Source organism: Rattus norvegicus, chromosome 3, assembly GCF_021556685.1.
Source record: "Rattus norvegicus strain SHRSP/BbbUtx chromosome 3, alternate assembly SHRSP_T2T, whole genome shotgun sequence".
NCBI lineage: Eukaryota > Metazoa > Chordata > Mammalia > Rodentia > Muridae > Rattus > Rattus norvegicus.
Genome location: NC_141536.1, coordinates 18,489,777 through 18,511,645, shown reverse-complemented (window position 1 = coordinate 18,511,645; position 21,869 = coordinate 18,489,777). Strand labels below are relative to the sequence as shown.

General features: G+C 49.0%; 1 protein-coding gene across 7 annotated transcripts; it reads right to left on the bottom strand.

Moving 5' to 3' along the window:
- Positions 1 to 30: 30 nt before the first annotated feature.
- Positions 31 to 21,577, bottom strand: Ptgs1 (prostaglandin-endoperoxide synthase 1). 7 transcript variants are annotated; one of them, XM_087648675.1, is made up of 11 exons: positions 21,508 to 21,577; positions 21,314 to 21,409; positions 15,396 to 15,512; positions 14,930 to 15,070; positions 14,619 to 14,762; positions 12,015 to 12,196; positions 11,844 to 11,927; positions 9,875 to 10,082; positions 7,518 to 7,804; positions 3,118 to 3,265; positions 31 to 1,309 (listed from the first exon to the last, which is right to left on the bottom strand). In XM_087648675.1, exons 1-11 carry the CDS (start codon positions 21,512 to 21,514, stop codon positions 954 to 956), a joined length of 1,770 nt encoding a protein of 589 aa, XP_087504801.1. In that variant the 5' UTR covers positions 21,515 to 21,577; the 3' UTR covers positions 31 to 953.
- Between the last annotated feature and the right edge of the window lie 292 nt (positions 21,578 to 21,869).

The following is a 21,869-nucleotide window of genomic DNA, read 5'->3' as shown; positions in this document are numbered from 1 at the left end:
TGAGACACAAAGAGATGCATAACAAGCAACTTTGGGAAGAGAATTTTATTAGCTCCACGAGAAAGAGCTGCCACGAGCAAAGACCTGCTTGGGGATAGGACTGTGGTGGCTTCCAACCAAAATCGTAGATGAGTCCACCTGTTCCCTCCACATCTGTGGAAAGAGTCTAAGCATGACACCCAAGAACACCTTACTGCCTTGCCCTCTGGTATAGACACAGACTTGGGCAAAGCAACCCTTGCTGGACATTGGGTTCTTTTGTTCTGTGTCCATTTCACTGAACAGGAAAATGAACCAATTCCACATTCTAGACATTCAAGTTGGGAATGTTTTGGCCCATGTTATAGATCATTGACTTGGAACAGGACCTTCTGAGTCACCCGTCAGATAGTCAACATTCTAAGGGGCCTCCAGATTCTAAGAAGAAAATTAAGAACCCCTTTAACTTTCAAGGGAATTTTTTAAGGAGTTCTACATTCTAAAGTTGTGTGTTTGATTGTTTGTTTGTTTGTTTGTTTTGAGAAAAAGTCTAACTATGCAGCCATGGCTGGCCTAGAACTCACTGCATAAAGCAGACTGGCCTCAAACTCACAGAGATTCAACTGCCTCTGCCTTCCAAGTGCTGGGATTAAGGTGCCTGGAACCACACCCTGCCCTGTGATATAAAGTTCTAAGCCTGTATTCCAAATCAACCAGAAATCTAACTTTCTGTGTTGCCAACAAGGAGCCAAGTTCTAAGACGCCAGACAAAACCACTCCTAACTTTCTTAGTTAGCAAAGGATTCAGCATCCTAAAATGGCAAAAAAAAATAAAATAAAATCACAATATTCTAGGCAAGGGTGAGACCCCAAGTTCCAAATGTCAATGTCAGCTCTCACAATGCCCAGCCAGGAAACCCACATCAAGGACTGTCTTCTTCAGGAACAAAACTCCTCCCTCCAGAAGAGCCCCCTCAGAGCTCAGTGGACGGTCTCACGAAGACAGACCCGTCATCTCCAGGGTAATCTGGCACACGGAAGGAGACATAGGGGCAGGTCTTGGTGTTGAGGCAGACCAGTTTCTTCAGTGAGGCTGTGTTAACGATGTTGAAACCCACATCACCACCGAATGTGCTGGGTTTCCAGTACTCTGGGGAACAGATGGGATTCCCTAGGAGGCCCTTGAGGGAGAAAGGAGCCCCCATCTCTATCATGCTCTCCCCAAAGAGGGAGTTGGGCTGGCACTTCTCCAGCATCAGCCCCGGGTAGAACTCTAAAGCATCGATGTCACCATATAGCTCCTCCAACTCAGCGGCCATCTCCTTCTCTCCTGTGGAGCAAGAGGATATAGTCACTCGCAATTTTGTTAAGATTGACCTGGCGATGGAAGCTTCTAGATTCAGTTTTCCTCTGGGGATGACAGAGACTACAAAAGAACAATTTGAGCAACTGGGGGGAAATGTCCTAAAATTTGACCCTACTACCATCAGGGAATAGTCAGGAAAGAAAAAATAAATAAGCCCTTCAATCTAGACTATGTAGTGACATAAGAGGACAGAGGTCTAAACCTGCCCCCAAATAGATTGTGACCTCAAGCAACTAACCCCATTCTCTGGACTTAATTCTTGGGCCATCGTAACATGAAGAAAACAGCCTGTCTTGATTCCCTCAAGTAAGATCTCAAGGCCTTACCTATTACCTACTCTAGAGTCGTGTGTGTGTGTGTGTGTGTGTGTGTGTGTGTGTGTGTGTGTGTGTGTGTGTGTTTAAGTTCACACAAGTATTCAGAGCCAGTGTACTCTCTGCTCCTTGGAACCCTTTTTCATGAGAATCTTCAAGACTATTGCTCCAGGACCTGGCATCTACTGATCCCAGGATCTGTTCTACTCTGTGACAATTGCATGTCCACAGATGGTGGGCATATGAGACAGAAGGAAAGACAGATATGGACTTCTCCATTTATTTCCTCAATCCCATCGTCCTATGGGGTACAGGGGTCTGCACAACAGTGGAGACAAGAGGACTCTAACTGGACTGTCCAACATCTGGGGAAATTTGGGGAAAGAGAGAGGGGGAAGGAGAGAAAAAAGAGATCTTTTCAGGCCTATTTTATTTTTTACTATATATGTCTCTGTGTGGGCATACACATGTGAGACATGTGCCTGTGGCAGCCAGGGGCATTGGATCCCCTTAAGTGGAATTAAAAGCAACTGTGAGTTTCCCAAGCTAGGTGCTGGCACTTGTACTTGAACTCAGGTTCTCTGCAAGAGTCTATACTCTTCACTGTTGAGCCATTTATACAGTCCCCTGTATACAGACGCTTGATCACGCTTGATCACGATCTCCAGGAGAAACATGTGGTGGGTGGGTGTGGGTGTGTGTGTGTGTGTGTCTGTGTGTGTGCACGCGTGTAAATATATGTACATGTGCATAAGTGTGTGTATGTTTGTATAATGAGTGCATCTGTAGGTATCAGTAAAATATATGTATGTATGTTTATATTTGAGAGAGTGTGTATGTATGAGTACATATGCATATATGTTTATGCATGAGTATGTGAGTGAATGTGTGTGTGTGTGTGTGTGTGTGTGTGTGTGTGTGTGTGTTGTTTTGTTTTGTCAAGGGAGTTAAGCCAAGGACCTCTTGTATGCTGGGCAAGGTCTCAACCACTGAACCACAGCTCCACCAACCAACCAGATACTTCTATCATCTTTTTCAGTACTTAGGAACCACTAGATAGGATACAACCCAAGCCTTCAGCATCCTAGATCCCAGTGTAGTGACAACCTCCCTTTGCTACCTAGAATCTCCCAAGACAAGCCATTTGCTCCACCACATCTGTGACTATCCTTCCAGAGAGGTACCTACTTTTCTCACCTCTGTCCTTTTGTCTTCCCCTTGTTGTACCTGAAGCGCCCCTCCCTCTATTTTCTACCTGGAAAATTCCTATTTATCCCTCACTCCCACCTGGAAGGTGGTATCTCTTGACAAGCCACTGTCACATTCACTGTCTTCCCTGACAATGCTCGGCCACAGTGCTAGCCACCTGCATCATCCCAATCTCTCTCCTTGTGATCTCCTTCACTTTCTGGGCATGCCTCAAGGGCAGAGACTGTGCCCAGGACACAGCTGACATACCTGTGAACTCCTGGAAAGAAGTGTAAGGCTTCAGGCCAAACCTCTTTCGGTATTCATTGAAGGACTGCAGGCGCATTTCTCGGGACTCCTTGATGACATCCTCGGCCACATGCAGAACATGGTAGTCAAAGTTCCTACCCCCACCAATCTGCAAGAGATTAGCATGCCATCAGTCTCAGAGACAAGCCAAGCTCTTATATACCATCCTGTGTAAGGTCTAAGAGAAGAACTCTAAGGCTCCAGCTCTTCCTGAACCAAGACAGAGAACGCAGTGTTGCCCAGTAATCATGACGCTGCAGTCTAGCTCTAGCCCTACCCTGTCATTCTCACTCAAGAGGCCCACAGTGTCCCTGCTTCCTCAACACTCAAGTGTGCAAAGCTCCACTCTCCAGTAACTCAAAGTCCTTGGAGTCACACCAACAGGTAGTGTCATCTTTACTGAAAGAAAAAAAAAAAGTCCCTGTGAAAATGAAGACTTCAGATCCCCAAGGCCTGTTAGCCAGCCTGGCTAACTCATGAGGCAAGCTCCAGGCCAAGAAAGAAAGAGATCCTGTCTGAGAAACAAGGTGGACAGCTCCTGAAGAGTGACACACACAGCTGACCACACACACACACACACACACACACACACACACACACACACGCCCATAAAAAAGTCTTAAGGAAGTTCTACTTCTCCTGAAATAATCATGATAATGTTTAAGATTGAGATCTATTTCGATAGAACAAGAATAACTGAGCAGGAAAGAAAAACATAGCTGAATTGAAATCATACGGCTCAGAGCTTGGAACAGTGTGCAGAGAGTGGTTCCGGCCCCAGTTCTACCCATTCCAAGCTGTGCAGCTGGACTTGTGCCCCTCAAAGATGCACTGAAGTCTAACCTGCAGCACCCACAATCGTGACCTTAGCTGAAAATAGTCTCGCCTTATTGATGGCTTTGATTTACACACTTTCTATCACCCACAGGCAATTACAATCTGATAATAGTCAGTGGAAAATTCCAGAAACAAACAATTCCCAAGTTTTAAATTGCATGCTATTCTGAGTAGCGTGATGAAATCTAATGAGGACTCTCTCAATCCTGCCCAGGATGTGAATCATCCCTCTGTCCAGCATGTCTGTACTGCACAAGCTCCCTGACTTGTCAATCACTGAGCATCTGTTAGTTATCAACTCAACGGTCCTGTTAACTGAGGGCTACACCCAGGTAACCCTTATGCAGTAAACTAAATATCACATACCTATGTCATTCATCACATCCATGTCCTCGCATAGACACAATGTCAACTCACATCATCCTGTAGGGATGACTAGAGTACACCACTGAGAAAGACCACATTACATACTTGATTACAGAAAACTGTTTTACAATTATTACTGTGTCTCTTACTAATTGATAAGTTAATTTAACCTAATTTATAAGTTAAGCTTTGCCACAGTTTGTATGTATAGGACTAAAAGCATATATATGGTTTAGTATTCTACCATTTCAAACATCCATGGGGTGGGGGGTGTCTTAGGATGTATTCCCTATGGATAAGAGAACTATATAGTCTTCATGGGTATAGTCAAAATAAAGACATGCTTCATTAGGAAAGATCCTAGTCCAAGAAGTGATGCCTTGTTTGTTCCTGTTTGATTTTTGAGACAGGGTCTCATGTAACCCAGGCTGGCCTAGAACTTGCTATGGAACTGGAATGGTCTTGAACTCCTGATCCTCCTCCTTCCACCTCCTGAGTGCACCCCTGTGTCCATCCAAGCAGTGCCTCTTAAATGGTACTAGAGACACAGAGAAGACACCATGTGACAAGGTGATAGAGGCAGACAGTTGAGTGACCCTTCTACAAGCCAAGAAATACCAGAAACTGTGGGATCCCAGTGGAGAAGACATGGAACGGGTCCCCCATTAGAGCCCCCAGGGAGTGTTAGCATGTCCCTGCTGCCATCTAACCATAAGAGAATACATCTTTGTTACCTTAAGCCACCTGCTCTGAGGCTTTTTGTTGGGAAACCCCAGCACACAAACACAAGGACAGACCAAGTTAGTGTTTCCTCATATGCAAAAAATAAGGAAAGCGAAAGCATCCACCCAATTTGGTCGTAGTAAAATAAAGGGGATGAAGGAACAAAACAGTGTCATAGTGCAGTCCCTTGGCAACATCCCCAGACAGTAGCCATCTGTGATAATCATTAAAGAAAGCCTGCTTTGCCCAACCCTGCTCCTTTTTACAATCCTGAGAGTCAACACCTGCTACCTTCTGGCAATTTCAAAACCCAAACCTCTCACACACTCCACGGTCAACATAGCCCCACACAAAAGCTATTATCTCTTCTCACACCCATATTGCCACAGAGAGCAGATGGCAAAAAACCTGCCAACAAGCTAAGGCTAATTGCAGTCAAATTGCCAGGAGGAAATCTAAATCCACTAGGTGACACAGCTTCCTAGCAGGGCTGTGAGACAAGGATGACAGAGAAACAGAGGGCTGAAGATGACAAAGAGGGGTCCAGAGAGCTGGGGTGAAGGAAGGGGTGCTTCCAACTGTAAGGAAGAAGGGATTTCAGAGGCAGTTGGTTAGAAATCCCAAGAAAATGTATTCATTTGCCAGGGTTACAGCATAGGTGCCTTAACAAACATACAATATTCCTTCCTTCACACTGAGCAGGTTAGGGAGTCTGGTGCTTGGCTCCCTCTGAAGTGCATCTCTTTGGCCTATAGACAGCCACTTCCTCCCTGTGCCTGCATGTGCTTTTCTTCCTGGGCGAGACTGTCTTAACCTCCTTGTTTTACGAGGACATCAATCATGTCAGATTAGGCCCTACCCCAGTTTCCTAGTCTTAAATGTCTCTTTAAAGATATCTTCCAATGTTATTCTGAGGTCTTCAGGGTTGGGACCATAGCGTATTACTTTGGGGGATGACAATTCAGCTGATAGGAAATGTGGAATTCAAAAAAGCACTTTATGTAGGCACTTTCGTGTACATTAGCACATCCTAATAGGGTCCTCCTGCCCTTCAGAGGCTACGCCCTCTGACCCTCAGGCCTTTGCGGGTACTGTCTTCTCCACATAGAACAGGGTCCTCTCCTATCAGCAGCACCACTGCGCTCCATGGGAAATGCCTGCTCCCCTTACCATCTCTGCTTCACCGGTCACCCCTAACACTCGACTCTGGCTCACGGAGATGCCAGGATGCCATTGCTTTCTATACGATGGTCCTCAACACGTTCTTAGAATTCTGAGGACATTAGAAAGCACTTGCCATGGTCCCTTATACACAAGTACTCAAATGACGGTAGCTGTCACAGGATGGTTTCTCTTCTACGGGGAGAATGCCAAAGGGACAGGGTCCAAGAACCACATCAATCTTCTTCATCGCCACATATATCCGGGCATCTGGAGTAATGCCTGTGCTATGGTTTGAGCCTGAAATGTATTCAAGAGGTTTCTATTTTAAGCACTTGCTCCTCAAATGGTGGCACTACTGGGGGGGGTGTTGAATGATGTCATATAAGTGAGGCGGGTACAAGATAGAATGAGGCCTGTCATTGGACAAGAAGAAAGGATGAGCAGGAGAAAAGTTTGAGGGATGAGGAGGAGACTAGAATGGAATGATGGGAGGCTGGAGGAAACTGCAGAGAAGCCATGGAGAGAATATGGAGGCTGACGTTAAGATTCCACTCTGTGTACTTACAGGTTGTTATGAATGTTCTTAAGGGATGGATGCGCATGGAGCTTTGTATGTTTAGGTGGGCAATTATATCTTATCAATTGGATTAGAGGTTACTGTGTTGTGTGTTCTTTCTTGTGGAGAATTGAGTTTTGAAGGGTGTGCGGTGGCAGAGACACTGGGCCACCACAGAGTTGGGATATGTGTTTCTGGCAAGATATCTACCAGATATCTTAGGGCATTGCAGTGCCAGATCTAGTGGGGAGTAAAAGACAGCATTTTAATATAATTTTATAACAACAGGGGCGCTTTGGAGCCTTTAGAAGATGAGGCCCAGCTGAAGCAAATGGGTGACTAGAAAGTAGCCTTTGAGAGTTACAGCTCAGGCCCCTGGTTCCCATCTCATCTCCTGCTCTACTGGGATGTAAACAGCCTCTGCCTTGAGCTCCTGCTGCCATACACAGACTGAGACAGTCTGCCATGGTTTCTTCATTGTGACAGACTATAATGCCCCCCGAAACTGTGAGCCAAATCCTTCCTCCTCTGAGTGGTTTCTGTCATTGTAACATAAAAGTAACTAATAAAAACCTGGTACTGTCACCCAGATGAGAGACTTCATAAAGGGATATTTACAGCCACCTGTAGAAGTAACACTGTGTTTGTTCCACAATTGAAGAAACTGGGGTTTCCCAGAGACCACCCCCGATGCCTCTGTTCCTCTGAAGCTTACCCGGCCAGCCCTCTGGCGTGAGAAGGCATCCACCAGTGCCTCGACACCGTAGTCCACCAGCATAGATGTGTTAAATAAAAACTGCTCATAGCTGTACTCTTGTGAGCCCACTTGGAAGGAATCAGGCATGAGCGGATGCCAGTGATAGAGGTGGTTGAATTCCAAGGCGATGCGGTTGCGATACTGGAACTGGGCTCGGAACAGCAGCTCCGGGTCAAACTTGAGCTGCAGGAAATAGCCACTCAAGTGCTGTACGTACTCCTCGATGATAATCTTGATGGTTTCCCCTGCAGGGGTTGGGGGGTACAGATAAGAAACAAGGTCAGCAGAGCTCGATACGTGAGAAATAGACAGCTCACGAAAAGTGCTTGCTCTGTCTCCTTGCTGGTGCCGGCGCTCATTTATTTCCCTTGGTCACTTCTGCTTTGGGTTCTTGTAAGGGGATGTGAAAACAGAACTGTCTCGGACTTGACTGAGAGATTCAGACAAGGGCACTGCTGCTCCAAAGGGAGGCCTTGGACACAGGAAAGGAGTCATCCAAGAACTGGTTTCCAGGGGCTAGAGAGAAATGGCTGCTCTTCCTGGAGACCCGGGTTCAATCCCCAGCACCTGCATAGTGCATTCTTCTGGGCTGCATGGGCACCAGCCATGCACGTGATACACAGATATACACGAAGGCCAAAGTACAAGAATATATAAAATAAATTAAAAGAAGAAAGAACCCAAGCCTGATATAGCCTCCCTCCTACAGACCGTGACAAGGGTCTGGAGAAGTCGTGAATGGTAGCACAATCCTGTAAACCCAGAACTTGGAGGCATTGGAGGCACTGAGGCAGGAGGGTTCCAAAGTTGACGCTAGGGTGGCCTAAAAGACTTTGTCTCAAAAAAAAATTTTGTAAGCTGAGAAACTCTGAAAGATATAAAAACACAGTTTGCATTAGTAAAGAATGTCATTCTACTGAAGCCCTCAGTGAGAGACCAGGGCTTCAGAGAGCCCATCTGACAGCTGCTGCTGCAACCGAAGAAAGTCACACAGCTGGGGAGCCCAGCCCTAAGCGCTTGTTTAAATGTAATATATTTCTCATGTGCTATTATATATGTCAGAATCTCATGGGCAGGGGTTTCCCTTTGATCCCTTAGGAAGCAGCTATTCACAAAACAAGCGGCCGAGAAAGAAGTTTGAACACTGCAAAACAATATAAAAACTGGCCGGCTGGGTAGTTAAAGGAAACTGTTATCTGGACCAATCAGCCAACAGATAAACGGACTTTTTAGTAAACTGACCTGGAGCTGCAGGACTTGCGGTTAGCAGAGCCGGGCTCAAATCCTAGCTTCTCAATATGTGGGCGTCGGAGCTTGAATCAAGTTATTTATCTCATCAGAGCCCACTTTCCCCGCCTGTAAACTGTAGGTTCTATTGATTGTCATGGGATGCCCATAAGACCATGTAGCAGGTCATGTGAGGAGCGGACAACAGAGGCATTTATGCTGCTGGCACAGGACTGGCAACCTCAGCCGTGTCAACACGGGTGAGCGGAAGTCCTAGCTCTGATAACAGTGTCTCACACAGCAGGGTGCCGGGCAACCTCGAGTCACAGACCAGGCCTCTCTGGTAAAGGTCTGTGAAATACAGACCTCAGAAGAATCAGCTTGTTCACCCTTGGACTATTCTGATCCCCAGTGCCTAACTCTTCCAGAAGCTGGTGAATTAGGCTCTATAATTGGAACCAGTCATGTCCAGTTGTGCTCAGAGTAGTGACTCAGAGTAGGAGAGCATGGTCTGGATTGAGGTGTCAGGGTCCAGGCAGGAAACCATCTGACATTTTAGGTTATGGACCCACCCCCGTAGGAGACACAAAAATATCTTGTCCCTGAGTCACCTAGAATCTACCAAATTCGACAAAAGTTGATAGACAGAGAGAGAAGCTGGGGGTTTCCTGAGGCTGGGGTAAGCTGGGGTTTTATACTGGTGTGAAGAGGAAGTCAGTGCCAAACTGGGTACAGCACAAAGAGGAAGCAAATTGGGATTTGAGGTGGCCAATCAAATGTACTCAGCGCCTTCTTCCCTCTAGGCCTCCTAGCAAATCCTTCCATCAACCCATGTAGGAACTGAAGTCACAGCCTGGAGACCTGGGCCTGAGGTCTTAGCCACCAGTTGTCCCTCTCACCAATGTGACCACATTGGCTAAATCTTTTTTTTTTCTTTCTGCTTTTCACTATTAAGTTGCTTGTATTTTCATTTGTTTACTGAATATGGATAGCCAAACCTGGCTTGGGCTCACTCTGCGACTCTCCAGTTTTAGTAACACCAGGGTCCTAACCTGCCTGCCTTCCCCCTTCTCGGGGCGCGTGCTCACCTATAAGGATGAGGCGAGTGGTCTGGAAGAGCTGCTCGTCATCCCATGTAGGATGCTCCTCCTTCAGCAAGTCACACACACGGTTATGCTCGCGCAGCCAGATCGTGGAGAAGAGCATCAGACCCGGGAGCAACCCAAATACCTCCTGGCCCACAGCCATCTGCTTTTCGGGCGGGACACCTGGTGGGTAGCGCATCAACACGGACGCCTGTTCTACGGAAGGTGGGTACACCTCTCCATCCAGCACCTGTGGGATGAGGCCGCCTGGCAACCTGACTCCAGCCCTCCTCCAAGATCCCTCTTGGAGCTCTCCACAGCCGGCTCCTATGACTTCCTCAGCCCTGGCCCACCTGCCTACTGCTTCCTAAGTGCCTGCCCTAGACGCTTGCCCTTACCTCTTGGGTACACAGCAATAAGTATAGAGAAAGGGGAGGGAGGGAGGGAGGGAGGGGGCGGGAGGGAGGGGGAGGGATGGAGGAAAGGAGAGACTCCCTCCTCCACACAACACATCCCTACAGAGGTGGCTAGAATCACCCACAGTAGTTCCCTCCTCTCACCCAAACATCGCTTATCTTCCTGGATCTTCCTGCCTTCAAGCCTTCTCACAGCTAAACCCCCCAGGAGCAAGGAGAAGATGACCACGGCCCGTTCTTGACTTCCTCAATTCCATTGCAACTCTAACTTCCTAGGGCAGCAGTCCCAGCCTCCAGACTGTCTAATGGTAACAAATGGTTGGTGGCAGTTATCACAAGAATAATGAGATAGGTGGTGGTATCTTCGTCTATTCATGAAGCACACACACTGCCAAGCTATATGCAAGTGCCATTCTCCACTCTGAAGATGCCCCAGTGAATTTTCCTTCAGTCCTTACTGGTTTCCAGAATCCAATGTGGAAGCCACTAGCCACCTGTGGCCCCAAGACTCCAAATTTGACTAGACCGAAGACCTCTATTTTCATTTAGTTTATATTTTACTTGATTTCGTTTTGAATTTTCCTTTTTAAGGTTTATTTCTGTATGTACATGTGTGTATGTTGTATGTATGTATGTATGTATGTATGTATGTATGTATGTATGTGTGCCTCCAGTGTGAGTATGGCCACAGAAGCCAGAAGATGGCATCAGATCTTTTAGAACTGGAGTGACAGTAGTTGCGAACCACTATGTAGATGCCAGGAACCAGGGCCAGGTCCTCTGGGAGATCAACAAGTGCTCTTAGCTGCTGACTCATTTCTCTAGCCCTTTCGTTTTAAGTGTTTAAAGCTGATGTTTCAGCTATTGCACATGTGACTCTACTTATTCAATTAAAGATTTTATGAAAAATCTAGAGAGAAAGCCACCTCCAATGAAAACCTTTTCAATTTTTACTACTTTTTTTTTTAATTTATGTGTGCAGAGGCGAGAGCACCCTGGTATCAAAAAGGTCAGAGGATAACTTGCAGGAATCAGTTATCTCTCAGGGACCAAACCCTGGTTGTCAGGTTTGGTGGCAAGTGCCATCTGACCAGCCCAAGTAAAGCAAATTATTAAAATCCATCTTATCTGGGTTTTTTTTTTCACTTTTGTTACTGAAGCCACTAGGAAATTTGAATTCCATACAAGGCTCACACTACTATTGGACAGCTCTGGTTTACACAAGAAATCTTGCTACAGCCTGTATCCTAACAGTCATGTATGTGACCCCTGATGGGCGTGAGGTTGGCAGGGCTCACGGCTAAGACAGACACTGCTCAGTCAATGTTTAAGTCCCATCATGGCGCTCCTCCATGAAATGGCTAAGGAATAAAAGCATTCCCAGGAGGCCACAGAAATCCATCTCGTTCTTTATTTGCTTTTGCCCTATTAACTGCAACCAGCCTTTACTCTCTGCCCTCCTGGATACCCTCACCTTCAATTTGCCTACCCAGACATCTTTATAAGAGAGAACAAGGGAGACCCTCCCCACTGTCCCATCCCCAAGCCAACAGTACCTGGTACTTAAGTTTCCCATCCTTGAAGAGCCGCAGGTGGTACTGTCGTTCCAGACTATCTCCATAAATGTGGCCAAGGTCTACCTGAGGTCAGGGAAAGGTCCACTCAGATCACATGGACTCTGATGATAGCCTGCATGTGATACCTAAGGACCCCCCTTGCATACTCACCCCATGGCCTAAGGCCTTGGTAAAGCCAGGACCCATCTTTCCAGAGGTCTTGAAGAACTGGTGGGTGAAGTGTTGTGCAAAGAAAGCAAACAAGACGTTGGTCCCCTGCGGGGCGGGAATGAACTCCCTTCTCAGCAGCAATCGTTGGGCCAGAAGATGAATATCTGGTAACTGCTTCTTCCCTAGTTGGGGAGGTAAAGAACAGTAGATGTCTAGGTCTTGCTTGTACCTTCTACCCTAGGGATCGCTGAGCTCCCAGAAGTCCCCTAGGCAAACTAGCCCAAGCAGAAAGGCCAGAGACTCCTCCTCGAAGCCAATCCTCCCTCCCCTCAGGTAGTCTATAACCTGCTCTACCAAAAGAAAGACCTTGAAGTATTTGCCAAGGATATGGCCTGGTATTTGGAATTTGTTTTTAAATCCCCTACACGTGTACACCCATAATCCCAGCACTGAGGAGGCTGAGGCAAGAGCATCTCCAGTTAAAGGCCTGCCTGGGTTACACCGAGAGACTCTATCTCAAAATCATAAGACGGAGTCAGTGGGATGGCTCAGCAGATAAAAGTACCTAGGACAGAGACCTGACCACCTGAGCCCAAGCCCCCAAACCTACATTAAGGTGATAGGAAAAATCAACTCACACGCACGTGCACACACACACACACACACACACACACACACACGCACACACGCTAATAATCTATTGATTTTACATTTAAAAACCTCCATTAGAAAATGGAAAGTGGAATGGTGTGATATTATGGAACATGTATTTAATCCCAGCACTCAGGAGACAAGGTAGGCAGTCAAGACCAGCCTGGTCTACAAGAAGTTCCAAACCATCTAGGGTTTCATAATGAGATCAAAAGGTGGGGGATGGGGCTAGATGAAGTAAGGCTGGGTAAACTGTGGGTAGTGCTGAAACTAGAACATGATTCTCCATCCGTTCCTCTCAGCTTCTGTGTGCATTTTCAGCTTTCCCATAATGAGATAACAACAACAAAAAGTTGGGGTCTGGGGAAATGGATCAGAGAATAAAAGCACTGGAGGCTTTTCCAGAAGACCCGGTTTAGTTCCCAGCACCTGCATGGCAGCTCCATGGTCCAAGGAAGCTAATGCCTTCTTCTGGCCTCTGTAGGCCCCATATACACATAGGGCAAGGATTGCAGGTGAAACACTCATACACATAAAATAATAATAAGTCTATTTTTAAAATTAAATATCACAGATTCCCATTGCCCTGGAGCAAAGTAACCTGTATTTACATCTGACAATACTATTTGTTAACTCCATGAGCAGAGATAAGCTCACTGTCTTCATCTATGAAAGAGGGTGATGGTATTTGACGCAGTGGACCTGAGGAGCAGTGTGAGAGGACGTAAGCCCAACAGGGAGCAGGTGCACTGTCTTTCTCAGATCTATTCTGTCTTGCTCTTATACCATGAACACAGCCATGGGCAGCATGCATAACTGTGGCTGTGTCCTGGTTTAAAAAAAAATTTCAGCTACAAAACTGGCTATAATTTGCCTATTTCAAACAAGGTCACCCTTTCTACCCTTTCCACCCTTTCAAGTCATCATGAAGCAGAAGTCTGCCGAGGTATTACAAAGTAAAAGACCTTCCTTAATTATGTCCATGTCAGAGGAACTGTTGCCTACTGCCCTCACGGAAGGAGGCAGCAGGACTTCCTGCATCCTAGTAAAAGCTTCCCTTCGCCATCCCACATGTGAAGTCCTGTGTTGAAGACTCAGGGTCAATAGATGTGGATTAACATGGTCAACTGGACTCCTCAGACAGGAATCACCCCAGAAGAAAACAGAGGGAACAATATCTATCTTACACTTTGGAATCATCCTTAGGAAGGATTGGTTCCTGCAGTGTTGGAAGGAATCAGATGTCTCGGTGGCATTGGCCATACTTGGGGAACAGCAGGTAACCGTGTGAATGAAAACCATCAATGTAGCATCCTGGAGACCCAAGCAGGGACATCAGCACACACCTAAGCTTCAGGGTATGTGAGACTACAAGGCTGTAGGGGACTTGTGTCCAACAGTGACACCGTGTGGCAGCGGGTGAAGCGACAGCAGTGCAGCCTGTCCTAGGGTTGGTTCCTAGGATTGGTTCTGAGCTGAGTAGTCAACCGCAAAGGTCTCTTAACAGTTTGGGAGAGAGTGAAAAGGGGCCCCAGGAAGCCAAATGGGTCTTGAGCAACTGAAGAAAAAGAAAGTGACACTCTTTGCTCCCAGCCTTGGTGGAGCCTAGAAAGTGTAGCAATAAGGCATCAAGCTGAGTTAGCACCCAGAGCACGGAACTCTACTCCTTCCTTCTTCCATTTCAGTTTCAAGTTACCAGCCAACAGAAGGCCCCTTCATCAGCAGACAAGGATTAAGTAGACAGACACCCTGGGGTACCATGAGAGCCATAGTCAGCCTCTGCCTCTGACTTTCGCTGTCACCTTAGGCAAGACCCTTAGTTGCCTTTTCTGCCTTTCCTTGGTCCTAGACATGCTGTCTTGCCTTGCTTCACCCATCTATGAAATGGGTCAGTAATGGCTTTGCCTGAAGAGGAAGACTCAAGCCAGTTCCTTACCACAGCCCCTTCTTTACCTTTGGTTCCCATGGGTGTGGGACAGTCTTTGGGTACAGAGGGCAGAATGCGAGTATAGTAGCTCACGTTGGAGAAGGACTCCCAGCTGATGTAGTCATGTGCTGTGTTGTAGGTTGGAGGGCTGGGGATAAGGTTGGACCGCACTGTAGGACGAAAATAAAGATGGCACGGCATTCAGAACCTCAGTGACACCCCCTTCCCTGCCTCCTCCTATGTCAAGCCTTGCTTTATGTGGCAACCATAGTTGCTTCACCCACTGCTTTTATCAACTACCAAGATCCACAGATTGGTGGGGCCAACTCATACCCACCCGTGAGTACCAGGCGCATGAGTACTTCTCGGATGAAGGTGGCATTCACAAACTCCCAGATCCAGTACCCGTGTGTCAGCAGGAAATGGGTGAATGAGGGGCTGGGCCGCAGGGAACTCCGAAGCCAGGTCCAGATCTCAGCTGCAGGGATGGTGGGAGCCACTGAGTCCATCCCGTCTGGCAAGACCTGAACTACCCTTGCTGAGAGGATAGGGACCAAGCAGGAATCTATAGGAAGAATCCTTAGGAGCGATGACACATGAGAGAGCCAGGACCCAAAATAGGAGAAGGGACAGGGAGCACGAAGAACTACCACAGGGTGGGAGTGGACCAAGAAAAGAGCCAGGAGCTAGGATCAAAGCCAGACAAAGAGGGAGAAGAAGCCATGGCCAGAGAAGAAGGCAGGTGTGAGGGTATAGAGAAGATCCGGGGAGTGGGAGAGAGAGGGGCTGGAGGCCTTGCTCACGGATAGTACAGTTGGGGCCCGAGTAGCCCGTGCGAGTACAGTCACATTGGTAGTGGTCGAGGCCGAAGCGGACACAGACACCCTGGTTCTGGCATGGATAGTAACAACAGGGATTGACTGTGGATGAGAAACAGGTATTAGAGACACCCCCACATAGCCTCCTGACCTGCCCTGCCCCACTCCTACACCAAAGACAGAAACCCCATCCTGTGTCAGAACCTCCAGCCTATTTCATGCTAGGGGCGCAGGGGTTCCCTCCCTGCTACCACTAAAGTGGTCAGGGGAAGAATCCAGAGCTAAGCTGGTGATAATGAGGCTCGGAAACAGCTGATAAGACGATGTGCAATGGGCCCCACTTCCTGCCTTGGCAGAGCCCAGTGGCAAGGCTGTGTTTGTGGGCTCCAGAAAGGAGACCAGGGTATGGGAAGGTTTCTACCAGATGAGCACCCAGGTTGTGAGCACCTGGGTATTAGAACACAGGATCTGCCTAGCCTTCCATTTCTGCAGAAGGGAGGGGACATCAGGCTTCGTTATGCCCACTCTGCAGATGAGGAAAATAACACCAGAAAAGGTCACCAGGAAATGGCTATATCAGGCCAACTGTCCATTACTTCACTTCCTCTCCACCCCGCCTCCCCAGACTCAGCAATCAATTTCAGGAAAGAGGTTCTTCAGAACCAAGGATAAAGTATAAGAGACTAGAAGGGGGTTGGGGATTTAGCTCAGTGGTAGAGCGCTTGCCTAGGAAGCGCAAGGCCCTGGGTTCGGTCCCCAGCTCCGGAAAAAAAAAAGAGACTAGAAGGGTGACCCCAAGATTTCAGCTACCCTGAAAAGCAGTGACTTGACCTAAGTAAAGTTGGGGTCTATACTCTAAGATCTTGAAGAAGTCAAAGAGCGATCACAAGAAGCCTGACTGGAAAGAAATCTGACAGCGGTGTGTGAACTCTGCATCCAACCCCTTCCTCCCTATTCTCACCTCATAGAACCTCCAACAACAACAACAACAAAAGTCCCTCCCGGACTAGAAAGATAGCTCAGTGGTTAAGAGCTGACCTCTTCCAGAGGTCCTGAGTTTAAATCCCAGTAACCACATGACCTCTTCTGGTGTGTCCAAAGACAGCTGTGGTGTACTTTAAATAAATAAATAATAAATAAATAGTCCCTCCCTGTGTCTAAGCCCCATCCTTCTGACTGCCACCCTCTTTCTATAACTCTGTGACCTCAGAAACTCTTCAGCGATCAAGTTCAATAGTCATGCAATTCATCCAGGTCCAGCCCTGTCTTCACCCACTGCTCAGTCAGGAAAACTGAGGCTTGGAGAGAGGTAGAGGTTTAGCCAAAAGCAGAGCAAAGCCTCGCAGACCCAGGACTCCTGGCTGCTGGCAGGAGGCACCTGGCTCTGGCTTTCGCAGAAATGTCAGATCCTTTCTGTGAACGCAGCCGTTCCTGGGCACAGAGCCAACAGCATAGGGAACTTTAACACTGTGTGAGTGATGATTAGGGTCAAGAGGGTGGCAAGAAGTCAGATCAGCCTGGCACGAACTGGCAAGTCATCAAGGAGGCCAGCATCAAAAGGCCTGAGCAGCAGCAGAGCCTGGCCCTCCAGCCTCCTCACCTCATAGCAGAAACTCCCTTCAGCAGTACAGCACCCTTCCTTCACCTCCAGGGGCCTCCAGAGGTCCCCAGCACCACCAGCACCACACGCATACCAGCAGAAATCATACAGGCCACGAATGCAAATAGTTTTGCTTAAGCCCTGGAGACTTTGAACAACCCCACAATGGCATTGCCCTGATCTCTGGCAGAAGTATAGAAGAGAGAGGCTAGAGGGAAGAAGGCTGGACAAAAAGAGGCCTTCCCAAGCTGCCACAGGTAGATCTGGCAAGCGAAACCCAGGGATGAGACTTGCCAGGACCTCAGAGATCCACATCCCCCAAATACTGCCCCGCACGCTCCAGCTAGTCACAGTCCCAGAAAAATCCAAGAGACCTGGATCCACTTTCAGTCTGGGACTCCTCCGATCATCAATTGATCAAGCTCAGCTCACCTGCTGTGAGTCTACCAACACCCCCTCTCACTCTCTCTTACCACCGATACACTCTTGCTACTCAAAAGGCAGGGACAGAAGAAGGAAGGGGCTCCTCCTGGCCCAGTTTTCTACCTCAGCTGAAGTCTCAATGAGTCCAGAATCTCAAAGGGGGTACAGCAACCCCCACCCTTACCTAAGACTACGTTTCTCCTTCACACATCTTCCAGCCTTCCCCACGGAATCCTGCTCCGCCCTCTGCCCAAGGCTTCCCCAAGTCCTCCTCTCTGTTCTCCACCCTGAGGGAAGGCCATACCTTCCCAGTCATTCATCTCCCCGTTGGGCCTGGCTCACAGCCTGGGCTTGGCCCACCAGCTTTCAGGAAACCACTGGTGATGGAAGCTTAACAAATGGGATGTGGAACTAATAAAATGTCTTGATGACACTAGCCATCCCCTGCTGGGCAGAGCGACGCTTTCATCCTCCCAGCAGCCCCCTGAGGCTAGCTGTGAGGCCTCCTGATGTCACCAGGGTTTCATGCCCCGCCCCAATCCAAAAGAGGGCCCTCCCTCCCTCCGTCCCTCCAAACTGTGGCCAGCTTTCCCTCCTTCCTCCCCACTCTTTCCATAAACACCAGCTGCCTCAGGACAGGAAAAGTTCACTTGGACAGGGACAACAACCACAGGAGCTCCGGGATATGAAAGTGTGCAGAGAGGAGACCAGGTACCACTGGCCAAGCAGACTGTGGCAGCCAGGCTGGGGAAACTGGGGCTGTCACTGAGAATCCCCAGGGTGTATTTGTCTTCCAGCGCCCAGCAGAAAGATGTGCAAGTCTCCCACAGCACAAGGAGGAAGTCTAGGCTCAGAGAAGGCAAGAGGCTAACACGCAAACCCCACAGCTTCCAAGCTGCAGAACCAAAATTTGAACCTCCTTCCCTTTCCCTGCCTGACTCCACCCGCAATGTCTGGGACTGGATTTAGGGGAAGGATACAGCAGTAATGCTGATCCAAAGGCTAAAGGCATTGCTGTTTCCTCAAGGTAAACTGTAAAGGAGTGTGAGTGCCTGGTACCTCGGCCTCCCGGCCTCCTCTCATAAGCAGACCTCCAGACATTCAACGGGAAGGTTGTCCTTTCATTGTCCTTTCAGCCTGACTCCACCTCGGCATGATCCCCATGGCAACCCACACACATGGCAACACCTTTACACAGCAGAGGTGATCTCTGCTGAAACCACCCAGCTCCCTGGCCAACAGAGAGGTCCTCTCTACAGAGACCACCCATCTTTCTTGGTGGAACCAAGGAGGCATCAGAGAAGAGAACTAGGAGGTCTAGGCACACAGTCTAATCTACTTCTAGTGAGCCACACTCAAGCACAAGTCAGCTACTGAGGAAGAGTAGAGGAAAGATGAACTCAGAAGTGATCCCTGGCCATATGCATGAACAAGTGCCTTCCACACTTAGAGCCTTGTTTTCCTGTCTGTTCCATAAGCAGGTAGAGCGGGTATCTCAAAGGGGCTCCCCACCCTGTCTGCACTCTAGAGGAAGCCAAGCCACGCCTCTAAATTTTTCCCATCCTCAGCACAGAACTCTGGAACCAGTCCCATTGAGTGCCAGCCACTCATGAAGCAGGATGATGGACAGCCACCGTGGTGCCAGCAAAACACACAAATGTAAAGGACAAAGCAGCCAACCCATATTCCCACAGATAGCCCCTGAGCTCTAAAAGCCATCCGTGGATTTGAGTAAGATGTCTTCCAGCCCAAAAGTTGGGGATCTGGACTCACAGCCAAGCAGGGAAGGGAACAGGTAGAGCTAAGGAACACAAAGTTCTCCAGGATGTGTGCACAACATCAGGCAGAAGATGATGCACCCGAATCCCCTAAGAATAATATTTACAGAAGCTCCAGGAGGCTGGCGTCAAAGAGGGGAGCAAGCCTGAGTAGCCGGGCCGGGTCTTCCCTGACACCACGCTTGTAGGCAGATCCAGGACAGACATCTCCATGGCAGACCCAAGTAGCCGCCTGGTACACAGACCTAGCTGGGGCTGGAGATAGGAGTAACCAAGGCACAGGGAGGCTTTGGCCCATGTTCAAGTCTCACCCCACATGCTGGAGTCAGTCAGTCTAGCCTCAGGCTTCTAAGCCTGGTTCACAGCTCTACTCACCAGACCATGCCCTCTCCCTGGGCACACAAATGGGCTGGGCGTGCTGGTGCACACTTATTTAATCCCAGGACTAGAGAGACAGAGGCAAGTGGAGCTCTGTGAGTTCAAGACTAGCCTGTTCTACATAGTGAGTTCCAGGAAAGCGGCCTGCAGCCCCCAACCCACGATTCTTCACACAGAGGCAACACTCCCTCTTTGACATCCATATACTTTCCTCACCTTTAGCCACAGCCCCTATGAAACAATCTGCTGGCGCCTGTCTCCACCATCAGACTGTGGACTCCAGAATCACTCTGGGCACCTACATCACTCCACATCAGACTGTGACCTCTGCGTCACCAGGCCCTAACGAAGGGCCAACCACATAGGAGAAGCCCTTAGAATGCAAAACAGAAAAAATTCCACTACAGGCAGAAGGGACTCCATGACTCTGGCCAGGTACAGCTTGGGCCACCAGGTCATGCCTATTCCCTGGCTAAAGGGAGGACACCAAGTCAAACCCAGGGTCTGGAACGGAGGGGGAATGGGGTGGGGTACATGGGGTCAGATGAGAGCTGGGCTCATCCTGAAACTGAAAACCAGCATAATCAGCCTTGGCTTGACCATCAGCTCACTATGGGGTCTCCAACAAATGGCCCCAGTTCCTCAGCCCCTCAAAGTTCTGATCTATAAAATGGACCTAACGCATCTCCCTCCTGCAAGGCTGCGGTGAGCACCAAAGAGGTGCACGCAGCTAATCTTGGTAAATTGCAGTGCTGGGCCGGAAATGCTTCCTTTCCAACACCCAAACTGTCTCTGTTCTAGCACAGGTGACTCCAGTTCTTCTCACTCAAACCCCTCCTCCAGGAAGCCTACTGTGATTCTCAGTCCACTCTGTCCTCTGAGCTCCAAGGCCCTGTAGCATCCAGCAACAAGCCTGAACTCCTACTCCTTTTCCCGACAGCCAATCTTTCTTGGCCACATTTTAAAGATGGGCATCCAAACTGGAGAGAGAGAGGAAGGAAAGGTGGGGGACTAAGGAAGAGAGGATGGGGAGGGAGTTATTTTTCTTTCCTAGAATCCGGTTCTGCCCTGAGGGAGAGGAACGGGACAGAGTTGCAGGAGAACTGACTTCTCTAGAGCCAGGTACTGGGAATGCCTGGATTAGGCTGGCCCTAGGTTCAAACCCTGAGCCTGCTATGCATTATGTGAGCTGGGGCTGTTATTGCCCTATTGAGCCTCAGTCCATGTCCCCATTTCCAGGATGGCTGCCCCCACCCCCAGTATCTACTGTTTGGGTGATAGGTTGAGCATTAAAACCGACTCCCCAAAAGTTAGAGGCTAAAGAAAGGGAACTCACTGTCCAGCCTGCCTTCCCCTTGGCGCCTGCCGCTTCCTCCCCAAGGAGCCCCCACAGGAAACCGCCGGGTTCTGGGGAAGGGGAGGGAGTTACAGAGGCTGCTTGGAAAGTCGGACCACAGAACAGGTGAGAAGTTAAAGAACTTGCTCCCCCTGCCGGCTCAGGATCTCAGTCGGCTGTGTGCCAGAGAGATCCCAGGTAGGCCCTAGCCAGGGGCCACACCCCTGGAGTTCTCCAGGGACCCCATCCCATTAACTCAATACCCTACTCCCTGGCGCCGCTAGCCGAAAGGGGAACAGGGGGTACCTACGGGAGGAAGAAAATGGAGATGGGCCAAGCCCACGGCATAGGATTTGGGATCTTCACAAACATCCAGGGGGCCACCTACCTGGTGAGGGTACCCCAGCATCTGTGAGCAGTACCGGGGGTGGTGGGAGCAGCAGCAGGAGCAGCAGCAGGGGAAACTGGAGCGAGAGACTCCTTCCTGCAGAGGGAAGAGAGAGTTGAGCCTGACGTTCAAGGCTCCGCCTGCAGGCCACCGAATTCCGGGGCGCGTGGGGGCACCGCTGGGGTCGGACTCACGACTCATGACTCTGGGAGTAGATGGATGTGCAACGCCAACGGCTGGCTCTTCTGGTGTTACTCCAGCACTGCCCCAGCACCGGCGGGTCCCCTCCCACCCATCCCTCGGCTCCACCCCCACTCCTCCCTCTAGTTGTCACCTCGGAGAGGCCAACCGCCAACTTCCTCTGCTCCAGCCTTAGCCAAGACGTTTTAATAATTACTGCGTGATGACCGCTAAGACCATCACTCACGATCCTTGAGGTGCAAAACCCTTTTCTAGTGTCAGAAATGCATCCATTTGGTATATAATGAACTGAGGTTCTCTGAGGATGGGCACGACGGAGGACAGGGCTTGGGGGCAGAACAACCGGTGGAAGAGG